Source organism: Girardinichthys multiradiatus, chromosome 20 (assembly GCF_021462225.1).
Source record: "Girardinichthys multiradiatus isolate DD_20200921_A chromosome 20, DD_fGirMul_XY1, whole genome shotgun sequence".
Lineage (NCBI taxonomy): Eukaryota > Metazoa > Chordata > Actinopteri > Cyprinodontiformes > Goodeidae > Girardinichthys > Girardinichthys multiradiatus.
The window spans coordinates 31,272,197-31,298,951 of NC_061812.1; the positions used below are offsets into that span (position 1 = coordinate 31,272,197).

Sequence of the window (26,755 nt, forward strand, 5' to 3'; positions counted from 1 at the left end):
TGAAGTGCTCCAAAATCTCCTGATAGCTAGCTGCATAGACCCTGCCCTTGATAAAACACAGTGGACCAACACCAGCAGCTGACACGGCACCCCAGACCATCACTGACTGTGGGTACTTGACACTGGACTTCTGGCATTTTGGTATTTCCTTCTCCCCAGTCTTCCTCCAGACTCTGGCACCTTGATTTCTGAATGACATGCAGAATTTGCTTTCATCCGAAAAAAGTACTTTGGACCACTGAGCAATCGTCCAGTGCTGCTTCTCTGTAGCCCAGGTCTGGGGAATGCGGCACCTGTAGCCCATTTCCTGCACACGCCTGTGCACGGTGGCTCTGGATGTTTCTACTCCAGACTCAGTCCACTGCTTCCGCAGGTCCCCCAAGGTCTGGAATCGGCCCTTCTCCACAATCTTCCTCAGGGTCCGGTCACCTCTTCTCGTTGTGTAGCGTTTTCTGCCACACTTTTTCCTTCCCACAGACTTCCCAAAGAGGTGCCTTGATACAGCACTCTGGGAACAGCCTATTCGTTCAGAAATGTCTTTCTGTGTCTTACCCTCTTGCTTGAGGGTGTCAATAGTGGCCTTCTGGACAACAGTCAGGTCGGCAGTCTTACCCATGATTGGGGTTTTGAGTGATGAACCAGGCTGGGAGTTTTAAAGGCCTCAGGAATCTTTTGCAGGTGTTTAGAGTTAACTCGTTGATTCAGATGATTAGGTTCATAGCTCGTTTAGAGACCCTTTTAATGATATGCTAATTTTGTGAGATAGGAATTTTGGGTTTTCATGAGCTGTATGCCAAAATCATCCATATTAAGACAATAAAAGACCTGAAATATTTCAGTTAGTGTGCAATGAATCTAAAATATATGAATGTTAAATTTTCATCATGACATTATGGAAAATAATGAACTGTTTCACAATATGCTAATATTTTGAGAAGGACCAGTATATTTAGTAAACGGCAATACTCATATTAACTTGGATTCAGACATGCTTAACAGTCACAAAAACATTTTTTACTGTAGATATTAATATAAAATCTACAGTAAATTCAATTTGTCTCTGATTTTTTTTTTGCAAGGAGGAAACAGAAAATATTTGAAAAGATTCATTTTTAGAAAATGATGCAATAATAACTGCTTTACTGAGCTTGTTTTTTTTAATTAATAAAGTTCCTTTTTTCATGTAATAATAAGATTATTATTAATTATCCACACAGATGTTGGAAGTAGTTTTTTTTTCTGAAGAACATTTCTTTTTAATAGAATTCAATTCTACTGAAGCCATTATTTTCCATATTTTAATTAGACTTTTGGGGTTTTGTCAGTAATGTCAGTTTTCCATTGTTTAAAACATGTTATCACATATGCATCAGCAAGAAACTGAACAGTTTCTATTTTCACTGCCTTCTTCCACAGAAAGGCTTCACAAAAACAAATGCAGTATTAAGGCTTTGTGATTAATAACAACTTTTCATTAAAACGTAGGTGCAAGAATATGCAAATGTTCTTCCAAAATCTTACAATGCAAGAAGAGAAGTGTATGAAAACAACCACAACATTAACACAATAGAAATACTTAAAGAAAGCCATTAATAATCAGAAAAATTTTTTACTAATTGATTAAAGATACATTCCTTTTTATTAAAGAATAAAGAGTGAATGCAGCTTTGTATTTATGGAAACTAATGTGTACAGTTTCTATTAAAACAGCCCCATATCCCTTGAGCTCTTTCACATTTTGTCACCTTACCATCACAAACTTTAATGTACTTTATTGGGATTTTATGTGATGAGCCAACACAATGTAGGTCATAAACATGATGAGAAGAAAAATTATGCAGGGCTTGCAAATAATTCTGCTGCCGCTACACCTACTGGACCAGGTGGTGTCTGAAGATCAATTTTCAATTCTTACCAAACATTCCTCATTGAATTTAATTACAGACTTTATTTGGGCCATTGTAACACATGAATATGCTTGATCTAAAGTATTCTTTGGTAATCCGGCTGGATTGTTAGGGTCGTGTCCAGTCCTGGTTTTTATTCAGCCCAGAATATGTGTTGACTTTTAGCCCGAAGATCCTGTCCAAGTTTAGCTTAAACAAAGACACTGAAAGTGAGGCTTAGTTAGCCTGCTTCATTACCCAACCACCTTTCAACCTGCCGGTTCAATCATTCAATAAACCTTTATAGAGATTTACACACCCAAGTGACCAAAGCGCTGCACAGGTCCAAAAATAAACAGAAGACAAAAACATAAAAATGACCAAAAGGACAGGAACACCAAAAATACCTCAAATGACCAAGAAGAACAGAACTGCTAAATACAATCAAACAGTAAGAAAAAGAAAAAAAAACTAATAATTAAAAGCAGACTGATACTGGAATTAAAAGCCAAGTTAAAAAGATGAGTTTTTAAATGGGACATAAGACGAGTCCTAGGAACATCTAAAAGCAACAGAAGTTCAAACTTCTCCTTGGAACATGCATGTGCAGAAACTCTGGTAGGCCAGGTAAGAGGTGCCTGACTGTTTAAACACTTAAAAGCAAAAATTTAAATCTTAAAATCAGTCCTTAAACGTACAGGCAGCCAATACAGGGAGGATAATATGGGGCCTGTTAATTATACCTTGAAGACTATATTGTTTTTCTTCCCCTTCAGAGTTTTGCTACAAAACGTTTTGTTCTTGAAAAACCAGGGTTGCCTAATGTAAATAGGCTCAGCCTGACCAAGAACTGGACAGACAGACTCATGATAACAGAGGATAAATGGACATTCCACAGAGCGCAAAAAAGTACTGAGGGGAAAACACCCCTTACACCGCTTACTCTGCTTCTGAGAGTACCCTGTTACTTCTGTATTGTTTGTACTTCTGTGGTTTCTCTTTTTCAAAAATATTACTACTTTGCCAGCGCATGCAAACAAAGAACATAATGGAATCACAAGAAAGAAAACATGGGCCAGGCATCTTCACTCTCCTCCACCCGCTGTCAGTTTTCTTACGTATATCTGACACAGAGAGAGAATCCACGGCGTCATCAAACTCAAACCACAACTCAATATTAATTCCATATTGGGGGGGGCAGTTTAATTCGGTATTGTGAAGAAAATGCACACAAATAAAACATGGTGATTTACTGCATTTAGGCAATTAAATGGAAATTTCTAATTTTAGTTCTTGTAAATAGTACATATACACAACCAGTATATGTACTGAAAAAAATTTAACAACTACAATAATAATAAAAATCGTAATGACTCAATATTATTACTGAGGGTAATGTTTGATTAGTAATTGAGGACACATCATTCAAAAATGAAGCGTTATATTTTAATGCATTTAGGCATTCTAAAAATAAAATGATGTTAATATCTTAGCTTATATACAGTTTTAACAACAATATTAATATTATTAATATTAATAATAATAATATTTGAATGGTTTCTCTGAAACATTTTTTTTAAATCAATAGTAAAGACCTCATGGGAGGAGCCCTCCCCATTAAAAAATTTCCCCGCATGTATGAAGTATCTTTAACCGTTTCCCTTCCAGTAAGTCTCCTCCCTTTTAATTCTAGCACAATTTGGGTATAAATTGGCTGCAGAGATGAACCCCAAAACATGCACTTGTGAGCTTTCCAGCAATATCCTGCAAGAGGCATTTTTGTCCTGTCGGAAATCCACTGAACCCACTGAGCCGCGTCTTCACTTCTCTGAGGGTCCACTCTTCATTTTTTTTTCTCTGCAGTGTTTATCCGCCTTGTCCAGCAGCAGCAGTATGACTCCTCGGTCTCTCATCCTGTGCGTCCTGTTCCTGATGTCCTTCTTGAATTCTGCGTGGTGCGTTCCCATGTGCAACAACCGGTGCTGCCGCTTCGTGGAGGAATTCCCTGTCAGGCTGAAGAAGCTCAGGCAGGACTATTCACAGCTCAGAGATTTCTATGTGAGTACTGAGCATTTCCGTTTGTTGCAGCATCATTGTTGCGCTGGAGATCTACGAGTGATGCAGCGCGCTCCTCGCCTCAGCAGGTGCAAACGCTTCTCAACTCAACACGTTTTTACCCCCCACCCCCCTGTCTTTTCAGGAAGCAAACGACGACTTGGATGAGGCACTGTTAGACCAGACCGTCGAGGATTCCTTTAGGGTGAGTTTGTTCGCAAACAAAATGAAATGCTGACGTTTTTAATAGGGAACTACACCAGAGCGCACGGTCAGGCAAGAGAAACAGCTAAGGCAAGCCATTAGTGGCAAGTTTTGCTACCACTGAAGCTCAGTGGGAAGTGTAGTCGTCTTGCAATCCAAATGTTGTGGGTTTGATTACAGCCTTCTCTTGCTGCATGTTGATGTGCCACTGGACAAGGCACTTAACCTCAACTTGTCTGCTGATCTGTGTATCAGTGTATAAATGTGAGTGCGATTGCGTGAATGTGGCTCCAGTGTAAAGCGCTAGCAAAAAGCAAGTTCAGACCATTTACCATTTCTTTAAACTGTCTGGTAAGAAACATGTTAAATCTCTGTTTAATAGATCAGAAAGCATACAGATTTCTTTTACGCATTCTTTTATCATCCCTTTTTAAGTTACACAGCTCCATAGTCAATGCTTATTTATGACCAGACAGTAGTTTATTTTTCTGCTATCATAGACAGGCATTAATTGAACAGCAACAAGACAAGAATACACCGTATATTCTTTCATCATATAGGACCACCCCTTACTAGCATAAAATACAGCATTTTAGCTTTCTTACCGGCATCCTGATTATGTGATAAAATGCTGATGTTTGGCACAAATGGTCCTCCATATTTTGCATCTCAAAACCTACCATCCACTAACCAGACTTCTTCTGTTTTCCCTCTTTCAGAGCCAGTTTGCCTGCCAAGCCATGAACAGCATCCTTGACTTTTACCTGAGCACGGTTCTGCCAACTGCCATGGACGGAATGACTAAAGAAACCGCAAATTTGAAACCTCATGTGGAGTCCATACAGCAGATTTTCGATAAGCTCAAGAGGGATGTCAATAATTGTGTGAGTAGCTCAGACACGTGTTCTACTCCTACATGATGGAAATACGTTGCTGCAGAGCTTTGGTTACAAATTGCTCTTTTCTGTGGTTGTTGGGGCAAAAGAAAAATTCTAAATTATATGCACAACTCCTGCTTTAAAACTCAATCACTAGTCTGCTGTTAGTGTGTCATATTTCAGGTACAAAAAATTGCCCTACATTGGCCAGTTTGCTATTGTAACTTTTTGGAATTTAAATATTTCTGTCAGACTGTTAAAAACCACCTTTCATGACCATCAGGACATATAATAAGAAGAGGTCAGCCATGGCTCGTGCGATTTGGCCATGATTTTAGTGTTTAGTCAGCGATTGCTGCAGAAGCATGTACGCTCCTATCTAGTTCTGCTTACAGCAGAAGTGTAGGGCGAGACTAAGTATTTCTCTTTTTTGAGTTCCTTGCTGTGGATTTGCTCCTTTGTTGCTGCTTATAAAGCTTTTTTCATTGGACTGTTACAGGACGGCCATCTAACCCATGTGTTAACATCTCTGTAATTTTCTTTTTTTTCAGAAAAATTACTTCTCCTGCAAGAAGCTGTTTGATATCAATAGCCTACATTTGACCTATGCACAGGTGAGCTTTGTGGTCATGCTTACGTTATTGCATGTATTGTGACAAACAGATCTACAATTGACTTGTGCTTTGGATGTTCAATTGTAATATTTAAGGCATTTGTTTGCTTGCAGATGGAGAGTAAAGGTGTTTTTAAGGCAATGGGGGAGCTGGGCCTGTTGTTTAACTACATTGAGACGTACCTGGCATCTAAACGGCATAGAAACCAATAGTGAAGACCAGCTGACTTTATTGAGACTAACAAGCATCTACTTCAACTTGTCCAGAACTATGAATGTAATTATAGACCTGCTGAACTGTCTTTGTTTTTCAAAGATTGTTGTTTACTTGTTTTTGTCCCAAGGACAAGTTTTTGTTTGAAAACTGTGATCTGTTGCACACAGAAATATAGAATAACTGTATTTTTCAGTATGAAGGATATTTATTTATTTGCATGTGTCATATAATGTATTTTGATATTTATTGCCTGTTTTCTACTTTATTAAAAAAATAAAGATTATAAAAAAGGGCAAGTTTCTCTGCTGACTTTATTTACCAAGATGATAAAACTGCCATCATGTGATTGTATGTTGGAATGACTAACAGGGAAATATATACTTTTTCACATCCTGCAGATTGAATACATGCAGAACCAGTGTGTAAACTAGACATGCTGATGCACTAACCTCAAACATGACCCATATACATCACTTACCAGCAGCAGATCGAGCCTGTGTGTCAACTTACCGTAACTGTAACTAGCCAGCCTCACCCTCATGGCATATGCACACTTGCACACAAACACATGCATGCAGAAAGAATCTCGCTTAGTCACACACACATTTATATAGCAGAAGTATCGCGTGGGCTTTAAATCAACCCTGCATTGAAAAGTGGGAAATGTATAGTCTTAGTTAGCCTCTTTGAATTCAGTTCAAAACAATGAAACCACTTAACTTAAACTATTTAATTTGGCCTTTCATTATATGTCATGATACTTCTTGATGTTATTCTTCGAATGCTTTTTTTCAGTGAAATTTTAATTGCTTTGTGTATAAATCGTGCCATACATAAAATCGACATTGCTTTGGCACACAAGTTTGCTTTGCATCTTGCAGAAGCATTGTTTAAATTTTATGTAGCGGTATCGCTCTGACAGAAGTGTCTGTAAGCTCATGATTTGGCTCTCTCTATACTTGACTCAGGGCTTTGCACTGAAACTACTCTATGGCGTCTCCTCGGTCATTTGTTTAGTCAGTGTGGGCTGATTTGAGTAGTATCATTCCTGCATTGACAGTACTTATGAAAAAGCTATCATTCATAACATCAGTACTACAAACGTAAACCCTTTATTTTTACCCACATTAACTGCAGCTTTTTCAGATGTATAAAAAATAAATAAAAAATGAACAAGAGTTTACACTTTAATACTGCTTAAACACATAGCAAGAGTTTCAAGAGTTGTTGAAGTCAGTATGGCCACATGTGGCTGTTATGGAATGAGTGTAAACCTCTGCTCAGACACCAATGTTTTCAAAGCAGGGTGGGAAAAAGGATCTCACAAGTCAAAAGATGGAGACTCTAATAAGCATCTAGCAAATGCTGAAATAATGACAGTATCTATTTTCATTAAAGCCAAAAGACCTTGTAACTTTACATGCAAAACATTTCTTTGCCTTTCTGAAGAAAAGCAATAGTTTATTTTTTAGAAGAGGTTCGGCAAAGTCTTCATGTGCAGTCACAATCTTACTCATTAGAGAAACCAGCCAGAATGTACAGGAAAGAAATCCTGGATGTACATAAACTCTACATGCAATGTTATAAACAATTAGTACTAATGTGGAAAACTACACCACTGCTTTTATTTTTCATAACTTTGCCCCACCAACTTTTGCATAGTATTACTTATTTAGTGGAGCAGTTGTTAGCATTGTTACCTTGCAGCAAGAATGTCCTAGGTTTGAATCCCCCAGGCGGTGTTCTTTCTACATGGAGTTAGCATGTTTTCTTCATTCAAGTGTAGGTTATCTCCAGGTACTACAGCTTCTTTCCACAGTGTAAAAAATATGCATGTTAGGTTAATTGGTCACTCTAAATTGCCCTTAGGAGTGTGTGTGTGTGTGTGTGTGTGTGTGTGTGTGTGTGTGTGTGTGTTTGTGTTGGAACCCACCTCTCACTGAATGACATGGATGGATGGATGGATGGATGGATGGATGGATGGATGGATGGATGGATGGATGGATGGATGGATGGATGGATGGTGTCGTATCCAGCCAATGTCTTTGTTTTCTGAGTTTGTGTTTTTGTTTATTTTAACCGGTCTGGTCCTTGTTTCCTTCTGTTTACCACAGCCTAGCACAAACTTGTTTATTGTTACTCCTAATTACCTGGTCTTGTTTTTCATTGGTTCTCCCTGCATTTCCTGTTTGAATATATATTCCTTAGTTGCCTCTGGGCCCTGCTGTGTCCTGCGTCGTACTTGTTCCTGGTCGTACCTGGTGGTGCATCCTATGTCCTGGCCTGGTTCTGGTTTCCCTGGCTGGTACGTTAGTGAGAACAATAAATCTCGGACTTACCATTTTTCATCTGACTCCTGGTGTCTCCTTCTCTGCACTTTGGTCCCACCCACAAACTGCACATCTGACATTAAGACACAGCCAACAGGACCAAGCAGAAGGTGGGGAGATAATCTGTGGGAGTGTCTCCAGCGTGCTTGGAGAGCTGCGCATGCCAGGCTGAAGTGGCGGAGGAGCAGCGAGTGACGAGGGACGAGCAGCGATCGCCAGTCTGGGGTTCAAGGCTGGCGATTACCCTTCCAGGAGCCAGTCCACTGCGCTACGTCTCTCCCCTAGCCTCTTCTCAGCACCGCAGAGAGCGTTGCAGGCACGAAGCTTCAGCTCTTGGCTCCGTGGAGGGTCGGCGGAGGGTCTGCTCCTGGTTACATCCCTGATCGGCCATCTTCTTCATCTTCAAGTGGAAAAAATTTTTAAAAAGCAGCTGTGCAGTATGTTTACAATGGACATCCAGGCAGGTAAAAACAGACATAAACAGCAGTACCTTCATAACAGCTCAAAAGTCCATCACCTCCAGTGCGACCTGTAACGACTATTTACTCAAATTGACTCCCTGTGGAGCAGAGCCCTCTTTTATAGCCATAGGCTCTGCCCACAAGAAGACAACAACAAAGAAAACCCCTAAACAAATACTTATAACTCAGGTAAGCTCTTCTCAATGTAAATATACAATAAATAAATAAATCCTAATGAAAAGAAACCTGTAACCAATACATACGTATATACTCAATTTAATAGAACGTACAAAATTAATACAGCGACCTGATGACATCACCGTTACATCATCATGTGACTCCCATCCGGTGGCTTTCACCCAGAAATACCTTAACTTGAATAACTGAGGGAAATCTTTGACACTGTAAATTACAAACTATATTGGGTATGACAACTGAGGCAGGAACACCGTGTGTGCACCCATGACGCACCGCGCCAGTTTTGCTGAAACCAAAAGGTAAGTTCTGTCAGGTGCGCATTTGCATGTGTGCTTGCATGTCAGCCCGGACTTCACTGTAGCACTACGTCCAAGCTTGGGACGGCTCCTCCAGAGGGGTTCAAGGACAAGGATGGATGGATGGACACAGTCACAAAAATTATCTGCCAAAATAGTTGCTATGTCATAAAAATCAATACATGGATGGAAAACTGCTACATTTCTTTTTTTAAAAAAAAAGGAAACTGAGGAATGCTGGACTTGGGAGCTCAGTCCTGAGGAGCTTCTACCACTGTGCGGTGGAGAGCGTCCTCTACACCTGCATCAACTTATGGCACGGCAGTTGCACTGCTGCCGAGAGGAAGGCTCTGCAGAGGGTGATAAAGCTGGAAAGAGGACTGTGGGGAACTGTCCTCCCCTCAGACAGGTGGCTGAGGAGCATTCAGAGCAAGATCACCAGGCTCAGAAACAGCTTCTTCCCTGAAGCTGTCTGACTGCATAACTCAAGCCACTCTCTGTAGACTCTCTCACTACTCACTGAACTGCACTAAACACTTCACCCAGCAAAGGTGCAATATTTCACTCACTTATAGGTGCAATATTAAGGACTACCTCTTGCTTTACATGTGTAGTTAGTACTTTGAAAAGTTAATTTTAGCTTCACAATTTACCTGTTTATATTTTTTTTATTGTTTTGCTCTTTGCTGCACAAATTTTTACTGATTGACATTTATTGTTAGATTTAGCTTTGAATGTTATACTTAGTTTTCTTTTTACTTAAGTATTAGGCTTCTTAACCAGGACCTGAGTCCGAATTTCATACCATAACATGTAACTGTGAGCTGGTATGACAATAAAAATCCTTGAATCCATAAAAGTATACAATAAAATATAAATTAAATTAAAACAATATGAAAGTTAAATCAGAGAGTTTGCATACAAACCAAACACGGTCTACTTCTATAAAGGAATTACAACAATCTAGGTTAATTCACATTAACAAGAATCAATCGTTGGATGTACTCAACAAAGGAGGTACAAATTCAAATATCCGATACAAACACCAAAGAGCCAGTCAGCTAAACGAGGTACTTTGGGAGCGCGCATTGCTTTTACAAGGTCAAGAAATGGCTGCAATATAAAGAAAACATTTCTAACTTCATGTAAAGCCTAGCTGTGCTACAGTGCAGATACTAGCTTGTACATTGAACAGGAACAACAAATCAAGAATTTTGTCAGTATGTAAAACAGGATTTCCTCTGCAGCAAAGTTCTTGCTAAATTCTCACATGGTTAAGCCACCACAAGACACAAGACATCAGAATGATGGCAGTTTGGTGAACCAGAAAAACGTTGTTGGAGAAATGCCTCTAACACTAGCACAATTTATATGTTGTGCAGGGTAGGAGCAAGTTAAATGATAAGCAGCTGAACACAGTTATTAAACATTAATAAAACTAATAAAGAGTGCGATATTTGAATTTCTCTTTGAATCTAATCCTGGTTCATTGTAAAGAAATGTAGATTTGTGTGGCTGATGTGCCAGGGTAAACCAAGAAGGATTAGATGGCATACTTTTCTTGAGCACAACAAATGCAATTAATAAATTAACCCTAAAGATACATCTCAAACCAATGAAGATTTGATTTAAAGCAAAATCTGCTGACCTTGAATTCAGAAGATTATGCAACTATGCTCAGTTCGTTTGTTACCAGAGTCTAGAAGATGGACTTCTAGTGCAGTCTTGCTTTGCCCATATAGGGAAATGCTGGCAACTTCTCTCGGTGTGGTCACTCTTTGTTTTCCAAGTCGTCTTCTATTGAGGGAATGTTCTAAAAGGATTGTGCTGAAACTGAAACAAAGAGAGGGCTGCTTTGCCATGAAGGAAAGTGATGCAAGGCAGCAGGAAATGGCTGGGGCTATATCCTCAGGAAGTGTTGCAACATTGTGAATAAAAGTTTTGTTTACCTGGAACAACTAATTTTCAATGTGTAAATGGAATCAAGAATATGGTGACAGCTAAGAACAATTTAGTAAGGATCTCCATTTATCATTGATATAATGCTACAGCAGCTTGTGTAATGGTTTTGTTAAATTGCACAATTAATGACACTAATGGAAGTGAGAGGGAGGCAGTTTGGCATCAGTATCAGATGGAGGTTCTAACTAGTCAGCATGTGGCTTCGCTCTCATTATTTTCTAGGAAACAACGCAAAACAGCAGCGTTTGGTCAGGGGAAAATACTCCGAGGCGTGGTGACCAGTGACCCTTTTCAAGCCTTCTTCCATGTTTGTATTAAGGGCTAAAATCCACTGAAATATATATCTGTTCTGTTTCGGCACACTTCAGCACGATGCGTTCAATGTGTGTTAAAAGTGTCATTAAAAGTGTGTCAAAAGTAGTGGCGTGGAGCCCCAATGGCTTTCTTCTTAAGCCTGGCTCTGTTGGATGCTTTGATTCCTATCTGCAGTCACCCCATGCTTCCTAAGGATGAGGGATTGCTCCAAAGTCAGTAATACAATGCAATCAACTGGGTTTTGTTAGATAGACAGCTTTTCACCAATTAGCTTAATATGATGAACAGACTTTGATTATACTGTAAAATAATTTGGATTATACTGGACTGTGTATACTTGAATATAAATGTGACTGTATGATTGCGGATAATGCAAGTTAAAATATGACTTAATTAAAAGGCTGCCTGCAATAACCTTTAAGGTAGGAATCGGAAAATATCTAAAACCGAGTGCCCAGTTCTTTCTTATGTTGGAGACCTAATATTACATTGTTCTTCACATTTCTGTTTTCCCCCACAAAACAGTAACTATGCACATGCAGTTTTAGAAGCTTATATAAAAGCACGTCTCATTTTAGAGACAAAATTTGTGAGCAACTTTATAAAAAATCATGAGTCAAGTGTAAACTCCTGATGATTCAATGGCTACATATGCTGTCTCTAATTCTGTGCAAATGAAATGTGTCAGAAGTAAGAAGTCACTACCATAATTAACCTGAAAAGAATTGATTGTGTCATAAGGACAGCTTTGCTTAAAGGTTGTAAGTAAACCCCACTTTGACTGATGCAAGGTGAGTGTTTGGGGCCATCATCAGATTCTTTTCATGACGTTTTTCCCGTATCATTCAACAGAACATATAAACTCAGAATAAGGAATGACAGAGTGGCACTGTCAGCAGGCATACTAACAAGAAGTCAACCACAGTATTGTGCAACAAGTGGAACTCTGGGTACTTCCTGAATATGCACGTAATCTTGTTGGGTATGTGGATCCTCTTTTTAACAGTTAAGGTATGTTTTCCAGTTTGTCCCAATGGAAAATATTGAATGACCTGCAGAATCAACAAGTGAATCCACAATAAAACTCAGAGGAGCATTTAAACCTTGTCAACTGATCGTCCCATAGGATGTTTCTTAACACACAATGTATAAATATGTGAAGCGGTGATGAAAAGATTTTAGACACCTAGATTCGTATCAAACAGAAATTTGATAATGTTTCTTCTGAAACAAAAAAACAGTCCCAACAAAGGCTCAAGATACAACAGGCTTCTTTTAAAGAAGAAGTAGAGCAAGGAGGGGCTCTTTTAAAACTCCAAGAGGCCCATCATTTCAACATCATGGAGTTAATCTGTGAAAACATAGGGAGAAAGAAGATACCTGATGGCTACCGGGCTGCAAAGCACTTTCCAAAATTTTTACTAGCTTCCAAAGAATGCAAGTAACTAGAAGAAGCAGGGCTCTTCAAATTATATAAAATGTCTTAATGGCCCTGGCTGCAGTTTGCAACACTGTTACCTTACTGCAAAAAGGCCCTGGGTTTGAATCCTGGCCTGCATGGAGTTTGCATGCATTGATTCTCTCTGGGTACTGTGGCTTCCTCCTAGAGTCTGAATCCATATCTGTTAGAACAATTAGTCTCTTTAAATTATCCTTGGGTACGAGTGTGTGCATGGCTGTTTGTCCTTTGTGTTTCTTTATTGCCATGTGATGGACTGGGGACCAGACGCTAAAGCAGGGTGTACCCTGCTATTATATTTTACATCAGAACAATAAGAAAATTAATACAGAAATGTGGACTTAATGAAAAGTAAACTGAATGCTCTTAGAATTACAACTTTATAGAAATAAACACTTGAAATAAAGTACTCTGATTGTAAATAATCTATATAATTAAAATATGAGTTTTACCTTTAGAACTGAAGTACCAAAATATCTCAACCTTTCAACGACATTCAAATGTATTGACATGCACCTGTACATCTTCACATGACTGCTGTTCTAGCAAGATGGTGAAGAGTTCCTATAAAGGAGGCTTGCTTTTAAAATAATCTGACAACATCTGAGGAAGAAAAGACAATCAAAGCAACCACAGCAACCACAGCATGTCCGTAAAGGTGTGCCTGGTGTTACTGTTACTGTTACAGCTCTTTGCAGTAAGACCCAACAGATTTCCAAAACAAGCAAAAGATAAGCACTTGTTGTGAAACATGTGAAAGTAAATAAGGCGATTTTTCCATTTGAAAAACGTGCTTAAAGTTTGCTCCGCGAGTGTGCTGCTGCTGCAGGCTTGTCTGGCACGGGTCACTCGGGGAGAGGATGTGTGTGTGTGAAACACGATGGCATGCCACTTCAAAGCAACAAGGACGGTACATCACAGCCTCAGCTGAGAAGTCTCCATCCTCCACATTTCCTCTCACATTTTATACTCAGTGCACAATGACATACTGCTGACTATTTCCAAACAAAACAATTCATTTATGCTGCTTGTTTGCTACAGGTTTTAGCTTCTTACCACAACCCTTCCTTCCACAGCAGCAGTCGCAAGGTTTTTCACCTTTTTACAAAAACCGATCTGGTGGGTGTCCTGCGGTTTATTGGGTCTTTAGTAAGGGGTAACAGCCTCCACAGGTTTACTACAGGGACTCCCCTAAAGCACCATTTACCCCCTTAAGCTTATCTTTTACCCAGCAGACCTATACAAGACAGAGATGACTATCGGTTTCATCACACTCAGAGCTGGAAGCTCAGAAGCCACAGTTACCCCCATACCTGCAAAGAAACAGCCCTACACACTGGCGGGAAACTTGCTCTGAATAGCCCAGTGTTGGCAAATGGGTGTTGAGTCAATGGCACTGTTCTGTTTTGATGCGTAAATGTGTATATTCCAGGAGTCACTCATGCTTGTGGCGGTGAGTCTGTCATGGGTTCAGTCCGTGCACCCCTGTGTCAAAACCCGCAAATCCCAAGCAGACACAACAACCTGAGTCATATTTGGAGATGTGATTGGTGTGAAAAACATAATGGTGAATGTAAGCACAGAGGTCAACTACGGCTAACACTGTCAGTGCATTTCATTGGGGTTGGTAAAACTGGTTGTATGTGGAAAATAAATAAAAAATAAAAATGTTTGAGTGCCCGACATTCTTGCTTTATAAGAAAAGACTTTAGTGTTTAATCGTGCACTCCACAAGTCTGCGCCCGTATTCACAAAGATTGTCAGAGTCCTCTCAGAGAGCTCCTAACGTAGCCTGTCAAGGATTCCTAGCTTCAGTGTGATTCTGTTCGCTGCTGCGAACGACTCTGAGCGAGGAGACGGGAAAAACTCCCATCGTAGTGAGTTGATGTGGTTGACCCTGTTGCAAAACAAATGCGCCCCCAGTAATCAATGGAAATTAACCAACGATAGAATTTAGACTGAATTCTGAAATGTGTGAATCATGATGAAAATTAGCCAGATTAAATCCATTGTCATACAGTATCAAAATGTTTGAACATTGCTTATTTACATGCTCAACATTATTTGTATTTGCTCATTAATGTTTACTCGCCATACTGGTCGTTTTCATACTGCATCTATTTTATATTAATATTAAAATTCAGCATTTTACTGTAATTCCCTTCTTGTACAATGAGGTTTAGTTTGGTAAAATGACCAAAACAAAATGGAGAAAACCAAACTGAATAGAGGAACAGAGCCTGCTGGTGGAGGAGTGTTGAAAGGTAGATTTGGTCCTGGGATCACAGTGGGAACAAACAGGTATTCCCCTAGCAGCTCAATGCTTCGTTTCCTCTGCTTTCAGCACCAGCCTGGAATGTGAGCAGCTCTGGTACCTGCTGTGATTAAAAGCTAAAGAGGAGATTGCAGCACACCAGAGAACTTCTCCACAGACAGGGACAGTTGTAGATGACCACTTAGCTACAGACATCATGAACAATACAGCAAAAACTTAGTCACCTCATTTACGTCTTCCTTCTATGTATATAGTGCTTAGATTATTGTACTGTATCTTGTCTAGTTTGTAATTGTATATATATTGTTTCCGAGTTTTTCCCATTTTTGCCAAATTTATTTTTAGAAAGCATTTTACAGTAAATATTTAAATAATTCTGTACTATATTGTTTGTGATTTTTTAAAACTTTTTATTCATGGTTTTTCCATTATTGTTTCTATTATTTATTTATCCTTTCTAATATTACCTTACTAGAGGTGCACCTTTAATCTGTCCTGCCGCTGAAACTATTATAGTCCCCCTTAGGGAGATAAGGTTTATCTTATCTCTATATTAGTATGATTGTTATAGAAGGTCATATTCTCATTTATTCAACTATCAAGGGGGTGGATCCATGTGTGATCGAGCCGGAAGCAGTTTATTAATTCACTGTTATTCATTGTTCAGAGAATCTCTCCTTTCTCTCTGTCTTTCCGTCATGTTTCCTGCTTAAGATTAGACTCACTAAAAGTCCTCCTCACTACTCTTAACATTTCCTTACCTTTGGAGCTCTCTTAAGGCCTAAGATGCTTTGTGAATATGTTTTATCATACCGGGGGAAAATTCCTTAAGATTGACATCACTAGGAACTACTTAGGATTCTTTGTGAATATGGGCACTGGCTTTTATGGAAATGTGGCAAGAAGAAAGCATTGTTGAAACAAAACCTTCAGGAGATAGAGAAGCTGGTCAGAGTTGATGAAAAGATGATAGGGGCCAAATTAAGGACAACCCAGGAAGTAAAACCCCTGGAATCTGCAATAGGCTTGAGACTGAGGTGTTGGTTTACCTTCCAGCAACCCTAAACACACAGCCAGAGCTACAAAGCAATGGAGTAATAAGTACTGATGTGTTTGAATGACCCAGGTCTCAACTTGAAAGTTGAAACTCACACTCTGCATCAAATCAGACAGAGTTTAAGCTTTTTTTGAAAAGACACCACACTTTAGATTTTCATTTAGAAAAAAGGTTTAAAACCAAGGAACAGCTTTTTTTTCCACTTCTGTGCCAAACTTTTCCTTTTTTTACTGGTCTATCACATAAAATCCCCAAAAATTACAATGAAGCAGGGGCTTTGTGGTGTAGCTGTAGAGCAGGCAGCTCACTGAGGTCATTAGTCCTTGAAGCAGCAATTCAGGGTTCCTCTCCTGTACTCAAGACAACATTCTGCACCCCCACATCTTCTCCTCTCAAAATGTGACCAAAGGCAACTAGTACCACAAAATAAATCTAAAAATAATCCCAAAACATTGAAGTTTGTGATTATGACGTTGCAATATGAGACTTCAAAGTAAAGCACTGTAGATTGTAAAGATTTAGCAGACAACCAAATAATCTTCATTAAAAAGGAATCTCTAGATTTTTTTTAAATGTTCATTAATTTGCAAAGTAAGCTGTCTCTGTGTGGTGCAATGCCTTTTATTTTCAAAGACTTCAAATCATTTCACATAACCCCCCCCCCGCCCCCCCCCCCAAAGAACCAGTTTATTTTACAAGTGTTTTTTAATCCAAAGCTGAAGCAGACAAAAAAGTATGGCAGGTGGAGCTGAACAGACTCAAAGACGAGGGTAAAGACAGACATCGGGGGTCGAAAGCAATCAGAAACATTCTCACTATGAGAGGTGATACAAATGGTGACGTGGATGTGATTTTACAAAGTGACAAAGACCAAATGACAAAATTATTGATCATTTTCTATAATCCCAACTGAGTTAGGAAGTGTACTGGCAGATTGACAAAACATTAAGGACAATGAAAAATTGCGAGTGTGGTAACCTGCTGGTGGTTTCAATTGTGCACCATAGTTCTTTCTAATTCAACTCAGTACTTCAGGAAGTGGGCAGAATTGCTGGAGAATGGTGGCATAAATCCAGGTTAGTTTAAAGATAGCCCCCTAACAGAACTGGTCAGTGTGCACTTTACAGGAGTCTACTCCCTACATAAACCCCTCATATCGATGCAGAACATCTTCCCAACACATTTGCAATCAGAAGATACCAAAAAAAGACAGTTTCAACAATATTCCAAGCTGACAAACACATCTGCATAGCATTAACCTGAAAGTCAATCTGCTAATATTTTCAAATCAGAAGAGTAACATTGGTAAAAGCTTGAACCAAATGCCAAGAAGGGGTTAAAAGCTATTTACTGATAAGCAATACTCAGTAAGGCCTAGGCTAAAACGGTCATAAAAATCCATGAAAAAATACAGTATCATTTGTTGCCTCCTCTCCAGTGAGCTACGTGTAAAAGAAAGAGTCGTTCAGGAATATCTTTCTTCACTCTCTCTTTCTGACCAGCACCTAGTTAGGTAGGAGAGAAGGGCTACGAGTGAGGTGCTCTGTCAGTGGCACAGTTCCCTTGTGTGAGTGCATAGGCCTCAGTTTAACATTCATAAAGACAAACTGAAACTGACAGACCCTTCCTGTCCAAATCCCAGAAATCAGCATCTATTTTTTCCTAATTCCCACAGACCGCAACAGTGTCTATACATTCCTCTTGTCATTCAAAATACTTCTGCTTACTTTGCATGTACTCAGAGAGAAACCTTCGCTTGTTTCCATTTTTTGGGAATAAGTCATGTGATATAACATTCACAGGTAGGAGGGCTGTGGGATACAATTTCGCTACAGCTAATGCTATTCTTTATGTTTTGTTTCAATATTCAACCCCCTCAATTACAGTCTGAGATTCTTGAAAAGAGAAGGAGAGAGAGATCCAAAACACCCTGTTCCTCTGTTTTTCTGCATTTCATTATCTGTCCTCTGGTGTAAAAACATGTACCTGCTCATCACCCTGCAAGGAGCAGAGTGATGAGCTTGTTTAAAATGGCAGAGTAACAAAAACAAAAACCACTTATACAAAACTTTAGAATTTGCCAAGAAAAATAATACACTGAGAAAATCCATGCAGTGCGACTTGTGTCGACAAATTATTGCTTTCTCCTCTCAACCTGTGTTGTATGTGCATGCAAGCCTGACTCTTTCAATGGGCAGCAGACTTTGGGTCTGGCATGGCGTTGTTGGCTTTCTTCCTCCTTTTCGTTAGCAGTGGATTGGTAGAGTCTTCAATGGTCTTGATTTTGATTTGCTCGTAGTCGACCCTCATTGTTGCCAAGGCACTGGTCATTTCCTCCTGAGAAACAGAATAACAAAAGACATTAGGCTGCTTCTTTTACGCATTGAAGTTGGGTGTTTTGTCTCAAGAAACTATAGATCAATAAGAAAGCATAAACATTAATAAAAACATCCCATTTTAATTTTTTTAAGAGTACACGTTTAGGTACACGTTGAATGTCATTAAAAGAAAATGTATTTTACTTATGATTTAGAATAATTACAGTGTAACGTAATTCATCAAAAGTTGGTTTCTGTTAACTTGGTTCATTATGAAAATTAGAATACATAAGGCAAAAAAACGGATTACAGAAATGTCAGTCTACAGAAAATTATGTACATTATATGCACTCAAATTGCATTATTTACTCCTACCAAATGCCAAGTATTGGTACTTTTGGCACCGGGAACAGGTCCGACTTAGTGCTGGCAATGTGGACCAAACTCCTGCTCTGCTTGTACAGAGACCGGATGGCCCCTAATAAAATCCCTGGAGCATCCCCCACAGGGCACCACGAATGCTTTCTCCAGGTCCACAAAACACATGTGAACCGGTTGGGCAAACTCCCATGAACCCTCGAGTACCCTGCAGACGGTATAGAGCTGGTCCAGTGTTCCACGGCCGGGACGAAAACCACACTGCTCCTCCTGAAGCCGAGGTTCGACTATTGGCCAGACTCTCCTCTCCAATACCCTGGCGTAGGCCTTACCAGGGAGGCTGAGGAGTGTGACCACCCTTTAGTTGGAACACACCCTCCAGTCGCCCTTCTTATGAAGGGGGACCACCACCCCAGTCTGCCAGTCCAGAGGCACTGTCCCCGACCGCCACGCAATGTTGAAGAGGCGTGTCAACCATGACAGCCCTACAACATCCAGAGACTTGAGGTACTCAGGGCGGATCTCATCCACCCCCGAAGCCTTGCCACCGCAGAGCTTTTTAACCACCTCGGTGAATTCAGCCTGGGTGATGAAAGAGTCCAACCCCGAGTCCCCAGCCTCAGTTTCCACCAAGGAATGCGTGATGGCAGGATTGAGGAGATTAAAGTTCTCCTTCCACCGCCCGATAATGTCCCCAGTCGAGGTCAGCAGCCTCCCTCTCCCACTGTAAACAGTGTTGGCGAAGCACTGCTTCCCCCTCCTGAGGGGCGGTTCGCAGCAGAGTATGAAGCGGCTGGGATGAAGATCAGCTCATCCACGTCCGAGGCCATGGTTCTCGACCAGAAAAGGGTGGCTTGTCCTCTTCAGGTTGGAGGGGAGTTCTTGCCTGAAGTGGAGCAGTTCAAATATCTCGGGGTCTTGTTCACGTGTGAGGGAAGAATGGAGCGGGAGATTGACACACGAATCGGTGCGGCTGCCACAGTAATGGGGGCGCTGTGCTGGTCCGTTGTGGTGAAGAGAGCTGAGCCGAAAAGCAAAGCTCTTGATTTACCGGTCGGTCTACGTTCCTACCCTCACCTATGGCCATGAACTTTGGGTCATAACCGAAAGAATGAGACCCCGAATACAAGCGGCTGAAATGAGCTGTTGGATGGGTGCGAGGACTTGTTATCACTCATGTAAAAAGTTTGTGCTGCAAGGCATCTGCACTCTGCTCTGTATCATGCTCTGGTATGCAGCTCTCCCTGTGTGTGTGGGATTCACCAGAGGTCTGTGAGAACCAGCCTTTTCTCAGCCTCACACACACACACACACACACACCCTGTCTGAACTGTCTGTTGAACTGTGTTTGGACCACAGCATATAAATAAAGAGATAGGGTGTCAAAACTTTGTAGTTTGCACTGCAAAGTGGGCTACCCTTGCAAGTAAAACTGAACTGTATCGTTCTTGCCTCTGAGTTGACTTGAATAATACCTAACATTTACTTGGTCCTTCGTAGCCGGATTAATTCAATAACCTTATTTCTCTTTGCTTTAACAGTGACTCTGGGATCCGTGGGGGAAGCCTGACGTCGAGCGAAGCACCGCTGCACGGCCTCCCTTAGCCTGGATGGCTGAAAGTCCCGGTGTATAGATTTGCATCAGGCCGGTGGATTATCGTCTTGCTCGACACCGGGTGACTCTCACAGGATCCAGAGAGTCACCAAGAAGTCAGCTCCGAGGTGAGACAGTTTTAAAATACAGTTCATAAGAAAAGTACTTAAAAGTCGTTGGTAGTGCGTCGCCGGTAAGGGCGCTGCATTGGGAAGGTTTTATTCCACCGTGAAAGGAATTGCGATAAATTAAGGTAAGGCCCCGCCAAGAAGGGGGCCAAATAAAACGACTAAGGGTTATTCCCCTGCGAGGGAATAGAATAAGCACTATAAAAGTAAAAAGAACGGAGTAAATTGAGCTCATAAAAAACACCAAGTTAACTTAGAAAAAATTACAAGGTACCTGAAACTAACTGTGTGTCTGTGTTGTGTGTGTATGGAGGACCAAGCATTTTAATAGAATCATAGTAGGATTCTGCTAGTCCTGTGTTTTATTTTACCCAGATTAAAACGACGTACTGGTGATTCAGGTCGGATTTTATTATGGAAAATTAACACCGCTGCGAATTAGTCGCAGTAGAAGGGCGTGTTAATGTCCTCCCCATAAGTCTCATGCCAGTGACCTTTTATCTGGGACATTCATAGTTTGAAGAAAAATAACAAAGAACAATGGAGAAGAGACAGAGCAAAAGCTTTGATTTAAAAGGAGATGTAAAGTTTATGGAAAATTATGTGAAGGGGGCCGAAGATATATGTAAACGATGGCATAAAAAATACGGATTTTCAGGTAACTTAATTATCACCGAAATCCTAAAACTACACGGGGATCTTAAACTGGAGATTATGCATTCAAACGATTCAAGAGACAATAAAAAACCTTGCCAGATTATAATTTCAAAGGGGACCTTTCAGTCCCTAAGTGCACACAGTTGATAAACAGATTAAAACAAAAAGATGAATTAAAAAAACAACAAGAGCAGCCTTTAAATGACATAGCCATAATACTGAGGCCTAAAGAAAAGTACAGAAAAACAAAAACTTTCAGCTTAACTGAAAACAAATAAAGGGGGGCGGACCGCCACCTATCCCAGTTTAGAATACCAAGGTAGCCCCAAATTATAAAGACTAAGAGGTGGTTTTAGAGGACGTGGTAAAAGAAGTTAAAAGAGGAGGTGACAATGTGGACAACATGGAAACTGTCCAACTGGACAACCCAGTGAACAATGACTAGAGAAGGGAGAACAGAATGTTGTTAAAGAAGTAATCTGAGAGTAAAATATTTTGTAGGCAAGCATTAGTGAGAAACAGGTGCTTTAAAAATCATTCTATGGTGTTATACTACCAACGATATCATGATAAAATGCAAAAGATTCATTTTGCAGGGAAATAATTCCATATTTGGCTCAGATTGTGTGCATTCTTTGAGAGAAGTTAAATTTCAGCTCTGTGAAACAACAAAGAGATGCAGCTGCCTTAAAAAAAAGATAAAACTTCTGCAAACAGCAGAAGCCTGTGTCTGCTGAAAGGTCTGAAAAAAAAATTGTAACTCTACCCTGCGTGTGTCAAACTCAAGGTCCGCGGGCCAAAACCGGACCCCAGAAGTTTAGTGATTCTCTAGAAGTAGAGCCTTTTAATATGGTGATTGTGTGCTTGAATGTTATTTTGTCAATCAATAAGCAGTTTTGTTTACATTCTGCCACAATCTGCCTTTTGAAAATGTTTTGAATCTTGCTCTTTATGTAAAAAAAATAAAATAAAAGAAATATTGGCTAAAGTCTGAAGACACAAAATTAACCTGGATTGAAGCTCTAACTATAAAAATCATATAAAGATAGCAAAGGTTCTACCTGTATTGAAAATACTGATAACCATAAGAAAGTTCATAGATCCGTCTTCAATTTTTCACAATTCTTTTACAAACAGGGTATTTAAACTTTCATGTGGCCAAATGTCTGTGTTTGACTTTATGTTTTCGTGAAATAAATGTCAGTTTCATGTTATGTAAAAATTAGAGTCCTCAACATACCATAATAATATTAGGTCAGTTCTCTATGGTAAAACGAAAAGATTTTAACAGACGTTTAGACGTTTTCCAGTCAGGTTCAAAATGATTGAATTAGACTCAAACTTAACATAAGATGAAATGAACCTCAACAGAATTACTGGACTGGACTGAAATAGAGAAAACTTGAGTTAATTGAAACAAACATTAGTTACTTGAACTAAATACAAAGCTGACTGCTCTATAGCTCTATGAAACTGGGTAAGATAAACTAAGATTAGGGCGGCGCTGGTGGTGTAGGGGCGAAGGCGCGCGACCATGTACAGAGGATGCAGTCCTTGAATGGCGGCTGTCCCGGGTTCGAGTCCCAGACCTGGCGGCGTTTGCCGAGTGTCTCCCCCTCTCTCTGCCCCTCTTTCCTGTCTGCCTACTGTCGAAAAATGGAAAGATAAAGGCCACTAGTGCTGAAAAAATATCTTAAAAAAAAAAAAAAAAAAAAAAAGATAAACTAAGATTATAAGATATAATATGCCCTTCATTTTTTGTGTTCATCAGTGAGTTTTTATTTTCTATTTTTAATAAGAACTAAACCAAGCATTATTTAAAATAATAGCAACTACCAAAAATAGTGATCTCATTTTTAAATGTAATAAGGACTTACTTTATAAAAAAAAAAGATAAAATAAAGTCCCCAATAAAATAAAATAAAAAAGAATAATAAGAATTTGGAAAAACAGAGGCTTTAAACCTCTGCAGGAACAGCACTGACACTGTCAAAGGTAGATCCTAATACAGGAATCTGGAAGCTCATTCTGGCGTGGACAATCAAAGTCCATCCAAGGACACATTTAGATGAGGCAGAGGGACAAATACAGGGCTTAGCTGAGAGCAAAGAGAGCAACATGCATCCTGCCCTAGCTGCTGTCCCACCTGAACTGTGGTCCCAATCATCAACTGATGTAGGACTTATAAAGGGATTTCCCACCATACAAGGTTAAAACTAATATCTGAAAAAAGGCCATTAGTACGCAAATACCCCTTAAAGCCAGAAGCTGAAGAAGGTACTAAGCCAGTAATACAAGATATGTTGAAGTCAGGAATATTAAGAGAAGCACCTGACGCTACATGCAAGGCATATCACACTGACATCGCTATTATTATCACAGCTAAACATAACTCTGAAAAGATGTGCCCTTTAAATCCAAGTACTCTAATACCTTCTGCAGAAGATGGAAAACCACATTCTTATAAAGCAAAAGTTGAAGAAGACACAAAACCCAGACAAGACATTTCTCATGATTTTGGCATACAGCTCATGAAAACCCAAAATTCCTATCTCACAAAATTAGCATATCATTAAAAGGGTCTCTAAACGAGCTATGAACCTAATCATCTGAATCAACGAGTTAACTCTAAACACCTGCAAAAGATTCCTGAGGCCTTTAAAACTCCCAGCCTGGTTCATCACTCAAAACCCCAATCATGGGTAAGACTGCCGACCTGACTGCTGTCCAGAAGGCCACTATTGACACCCTCAAGCAAGAGGGTAAGACACAGAAAGAAATTTCTGAACGAATAGGCTGTTCCCAGAGTGCTGTATCAAGGCACCTCAGTGGGAAGTCTGTGGGAAGGAAAAAGTGTGGCAGAAAACGCTGCACAACGAGAAGAGGCGACCGGACCCTGAGGAAGATTGTGGAGAAGGGCCGATTCCAGACCTTGGCGGACCTGCGGAAGCAGTGGACTGAGTCTGGAGTAGAAACATCCAGAGCCACCGTGCACAGGCGTGTACAGGAAATGGGCTACAGGTGCCGCATTCCCCAGGTCAAGCCACTTTTGAACCAGAAACAGCGGCAGAAGCGCCTGACCTGGGCTACAGAGAAGCAGCACTGGACTGTTGCTCAGTGGTCCAAAGTACTTTTTTCGGATGAAAGCAAATTCTGCATGTCATTCAGAAATCAAGGTGCCAGAGTCTAGAGGAAGACTGGGGAGAAGGAAATGCCAAAATGCCAGAAGTCCAGTGTCAAGTACCCACAGTCAGTGATGGTCTGGGGTGCCATGTCAGCTGCTGGTGTTGGTCCACTGTGTTTTATCAAGGGCAGGGTCAATGCAGCTAGCTATCAGGAGATTTTGGAGCACTTCATGCTTCCATCTGCTGAAAAGCTTTATGGAGATGAAGATTTCATTTTTCAGCACGACCTGGCACCTGCTCACAGTGCCAAAACCACTGGTAAATGGTTTACTGACCATGGTATCACTGTGCTCAATTGACCTGCCAACTCTCCTGACCTGAACCCCATAGAGAATCTGTGGGATATTGTGAAGAGAACGTTGAGAGACTCAAGACCCAACACTCTGGATGAGCTAAAGGTCGCTATCGAAGCATCCTGGGCCTCCATAAGACCTCAGCAGTGCCACAGGCTGATTGCCTCCATGCCACGCCGCATTGAAGCAGTCATTTCTGCAAAAGGATTCCCGACCAAGTATTGAGTGCATAACTGTACATGATTATTTGAAGGTTGATGTTTTTTGTATTAAAAACACTTTTCTTTTATTGGTCGGATGAAATATACTAATTTTGTGAGATAGGAATTTTGGGTTTTCATGAGCTGTATGCCAAAATCATCCGTATTAAGACAATAAAAGACCTGAAATATTTCAGTTAGTGTGCAATGAATCTAAAATATATGAATGTTAAATTTTCATCATGACATTATGGAAAATAATGAACTTTATCACAATATGCTAATATTTTGAGAAGGACCTGTATATACACAGACAGCCAATATGTTTTCGGATCAGTACATCACCATGCTAAGATTTGGCAAAATAGAGGTTTTAAAACATCATCAGGGACAGAACTAACTCATTTCAACCTATCAAAGAGAAAATGTCAGATCTGCTATTTATAGACACAGACGTGCTGAAAGACGCCCAACAGTCAGCACCCAAGACAGAAATAAAGGCCTGGCTAAAGAGAGGAGCACAGAAAAAAGATGACATCTATCAGATAGCCCACAGATTATAAGGTCAGATAATGGAACTCATTTTGTAAATAAATTAATAGAACTAAGTTCTAATGCATTAGGGTTTCAGTTAAAGATTAAGGAAAACAATGGAAGAAACAGGGAGGCCATGGCCCGAATGCCTAACCCTGGTTAAATTATGGATGAGAATAACTCCAAATCAAACTGGTCTTACTCCATTTGCCACCTACTGTACATCATTGTATAACTCCACCCACTATATTCTGAGCCTGAGATCACGTGACACCAAGTTGCTGATGTAGTTTGCACTGCAAAGTGGGCTACCCTTGCAAGTAAAACTGAACTGTATCGTTCTTGCCTCTGAGTTGACTTGAATAATACCTAACATGAGCTTCCTCCGTAGCATTGCCAGGTACTCCCTTAGAGATAGGGTGAGGAGCTCGGAGTAGAGCCGCTGCTCCTCCACATCGAGAGGAGCCAGTTGAGGTGGCTCGGGCATCTATACCGGATGCCTCCTGGACACCTTCCTCGGGAGGCGTTCCAGGCACGTCCCACCGGGAGGAGGCCCAGGGGACAGCCCAGGACACGCTGGAGGGACTATGTCTCTCTGCTGGCCTGGAAACGCCTTGGGCTCCCCCTGGAGGAACTAGAGGTGGTGTCAACATGTCACCCTGTGTGTAACGAATCTATATGACATACAAGTCTTGCCTTTTAAACTTAATAACTGAAATAAATTAACTTTCAATTAATTTGTTATTTGTTGAGGTGCGCTTATAAGACATACACCTGCCCCAGATGACAGTAATTGTGTAAAGGAGGATTAGAGGTTATTCAGTGCAAACTTAACTAATGTTTTCGCTGTGCTCTGTGCTTCCACACACAGCTGGCTGGAGGAAACCTGAGCCTCACTTTAGCCCAGTCACATCACACAGACGAGAGAAAGAGGCTGCGACAAACACGGTATGTGTTTGTCCTTTTATTGTGATATAAATCTATAGCTTGTAAGTGAAACCCCATTCTTATTGGAACTCATATTTACACATTAACAAATGATACAATATTCAAGAGTTTTTACAATAAATTGTTCAGCATTTTCTACATCCTGAAAGTCTAAGGGTACATGGACGTTGGGTCAATCATGTTAGGTTTTTGTGATTTGGAGCAAAAATGAAACTGAAATTTGATTATTTTGATTATCTAAGATAACATTACCTTAATTCTGTTTTCTCTTTGAAAGACTTAAAAGCATTTACACACAATAAAGCATCTTTGTT

General features: G+C 40.2%; 2 protein-coding genes and 1 long non-coding RNA gene across 3 annotated transcripts in view; 2 read left to right on the forward strand and 1 right to left on the reverse strand.

The window, feature by feature from the left end:
* Positions 1–940: 940 nt before the first annotated feature.
* il10 (interleukin 10) lies at positions 941–7,758 on the forward strand. Its single transcript, XM_047346485.1, has 5 exons — positions 941–3,944; positions 4,087–4,146; positions 4,865–5,029; positions 5,575–5,637; positions 5,751–7,758. Exons 1-5 carry the CDS (start codon positions 3,609–3,611, stop codon positions 5,847–5,849), a joined length of 723 nt encoding a protein of 240 aa, XP_047202441.1. The 5' UTR covers positions 941–3,608; the 3' UTR covers positions 5,850–7,758.
* A 3-nt stretch (positions 7,759–7,761) lies between these two features.
* LOC124856210 lies at positions 7,762–11,520 on the forward strand. The gene is made up of 2 exons (XR_007035279.1): positions 7,762–8,833; positions 8,928–11,520. It is a non-coding gene; the product is annotated as an uncharacterized LOC124856210 (long non-coding RNA).
* A 5,372-nt stretch (positions 11,521–16,892) lies between these two features.
* The window catches only part of mapkapk2a (MAPK activated protein kinase 2a), a 50,157-nt gene continuing 40,294 nt past the window's right edge, over positions 16,893–26,755 (reverse strand). Inside the window, exon 10 of the mRNA XM_047348839.1 lies at positions 16,893–18,543. Within this exon, the coding sequence (XP_047204795.1) occupies positions 18,394–18,543 (150 nt within the window). The 3' untranslated portion in view covers positions 16,893–18,393. The remainder of the gene's footprint in view (positions 18,544–26,755) is intronic.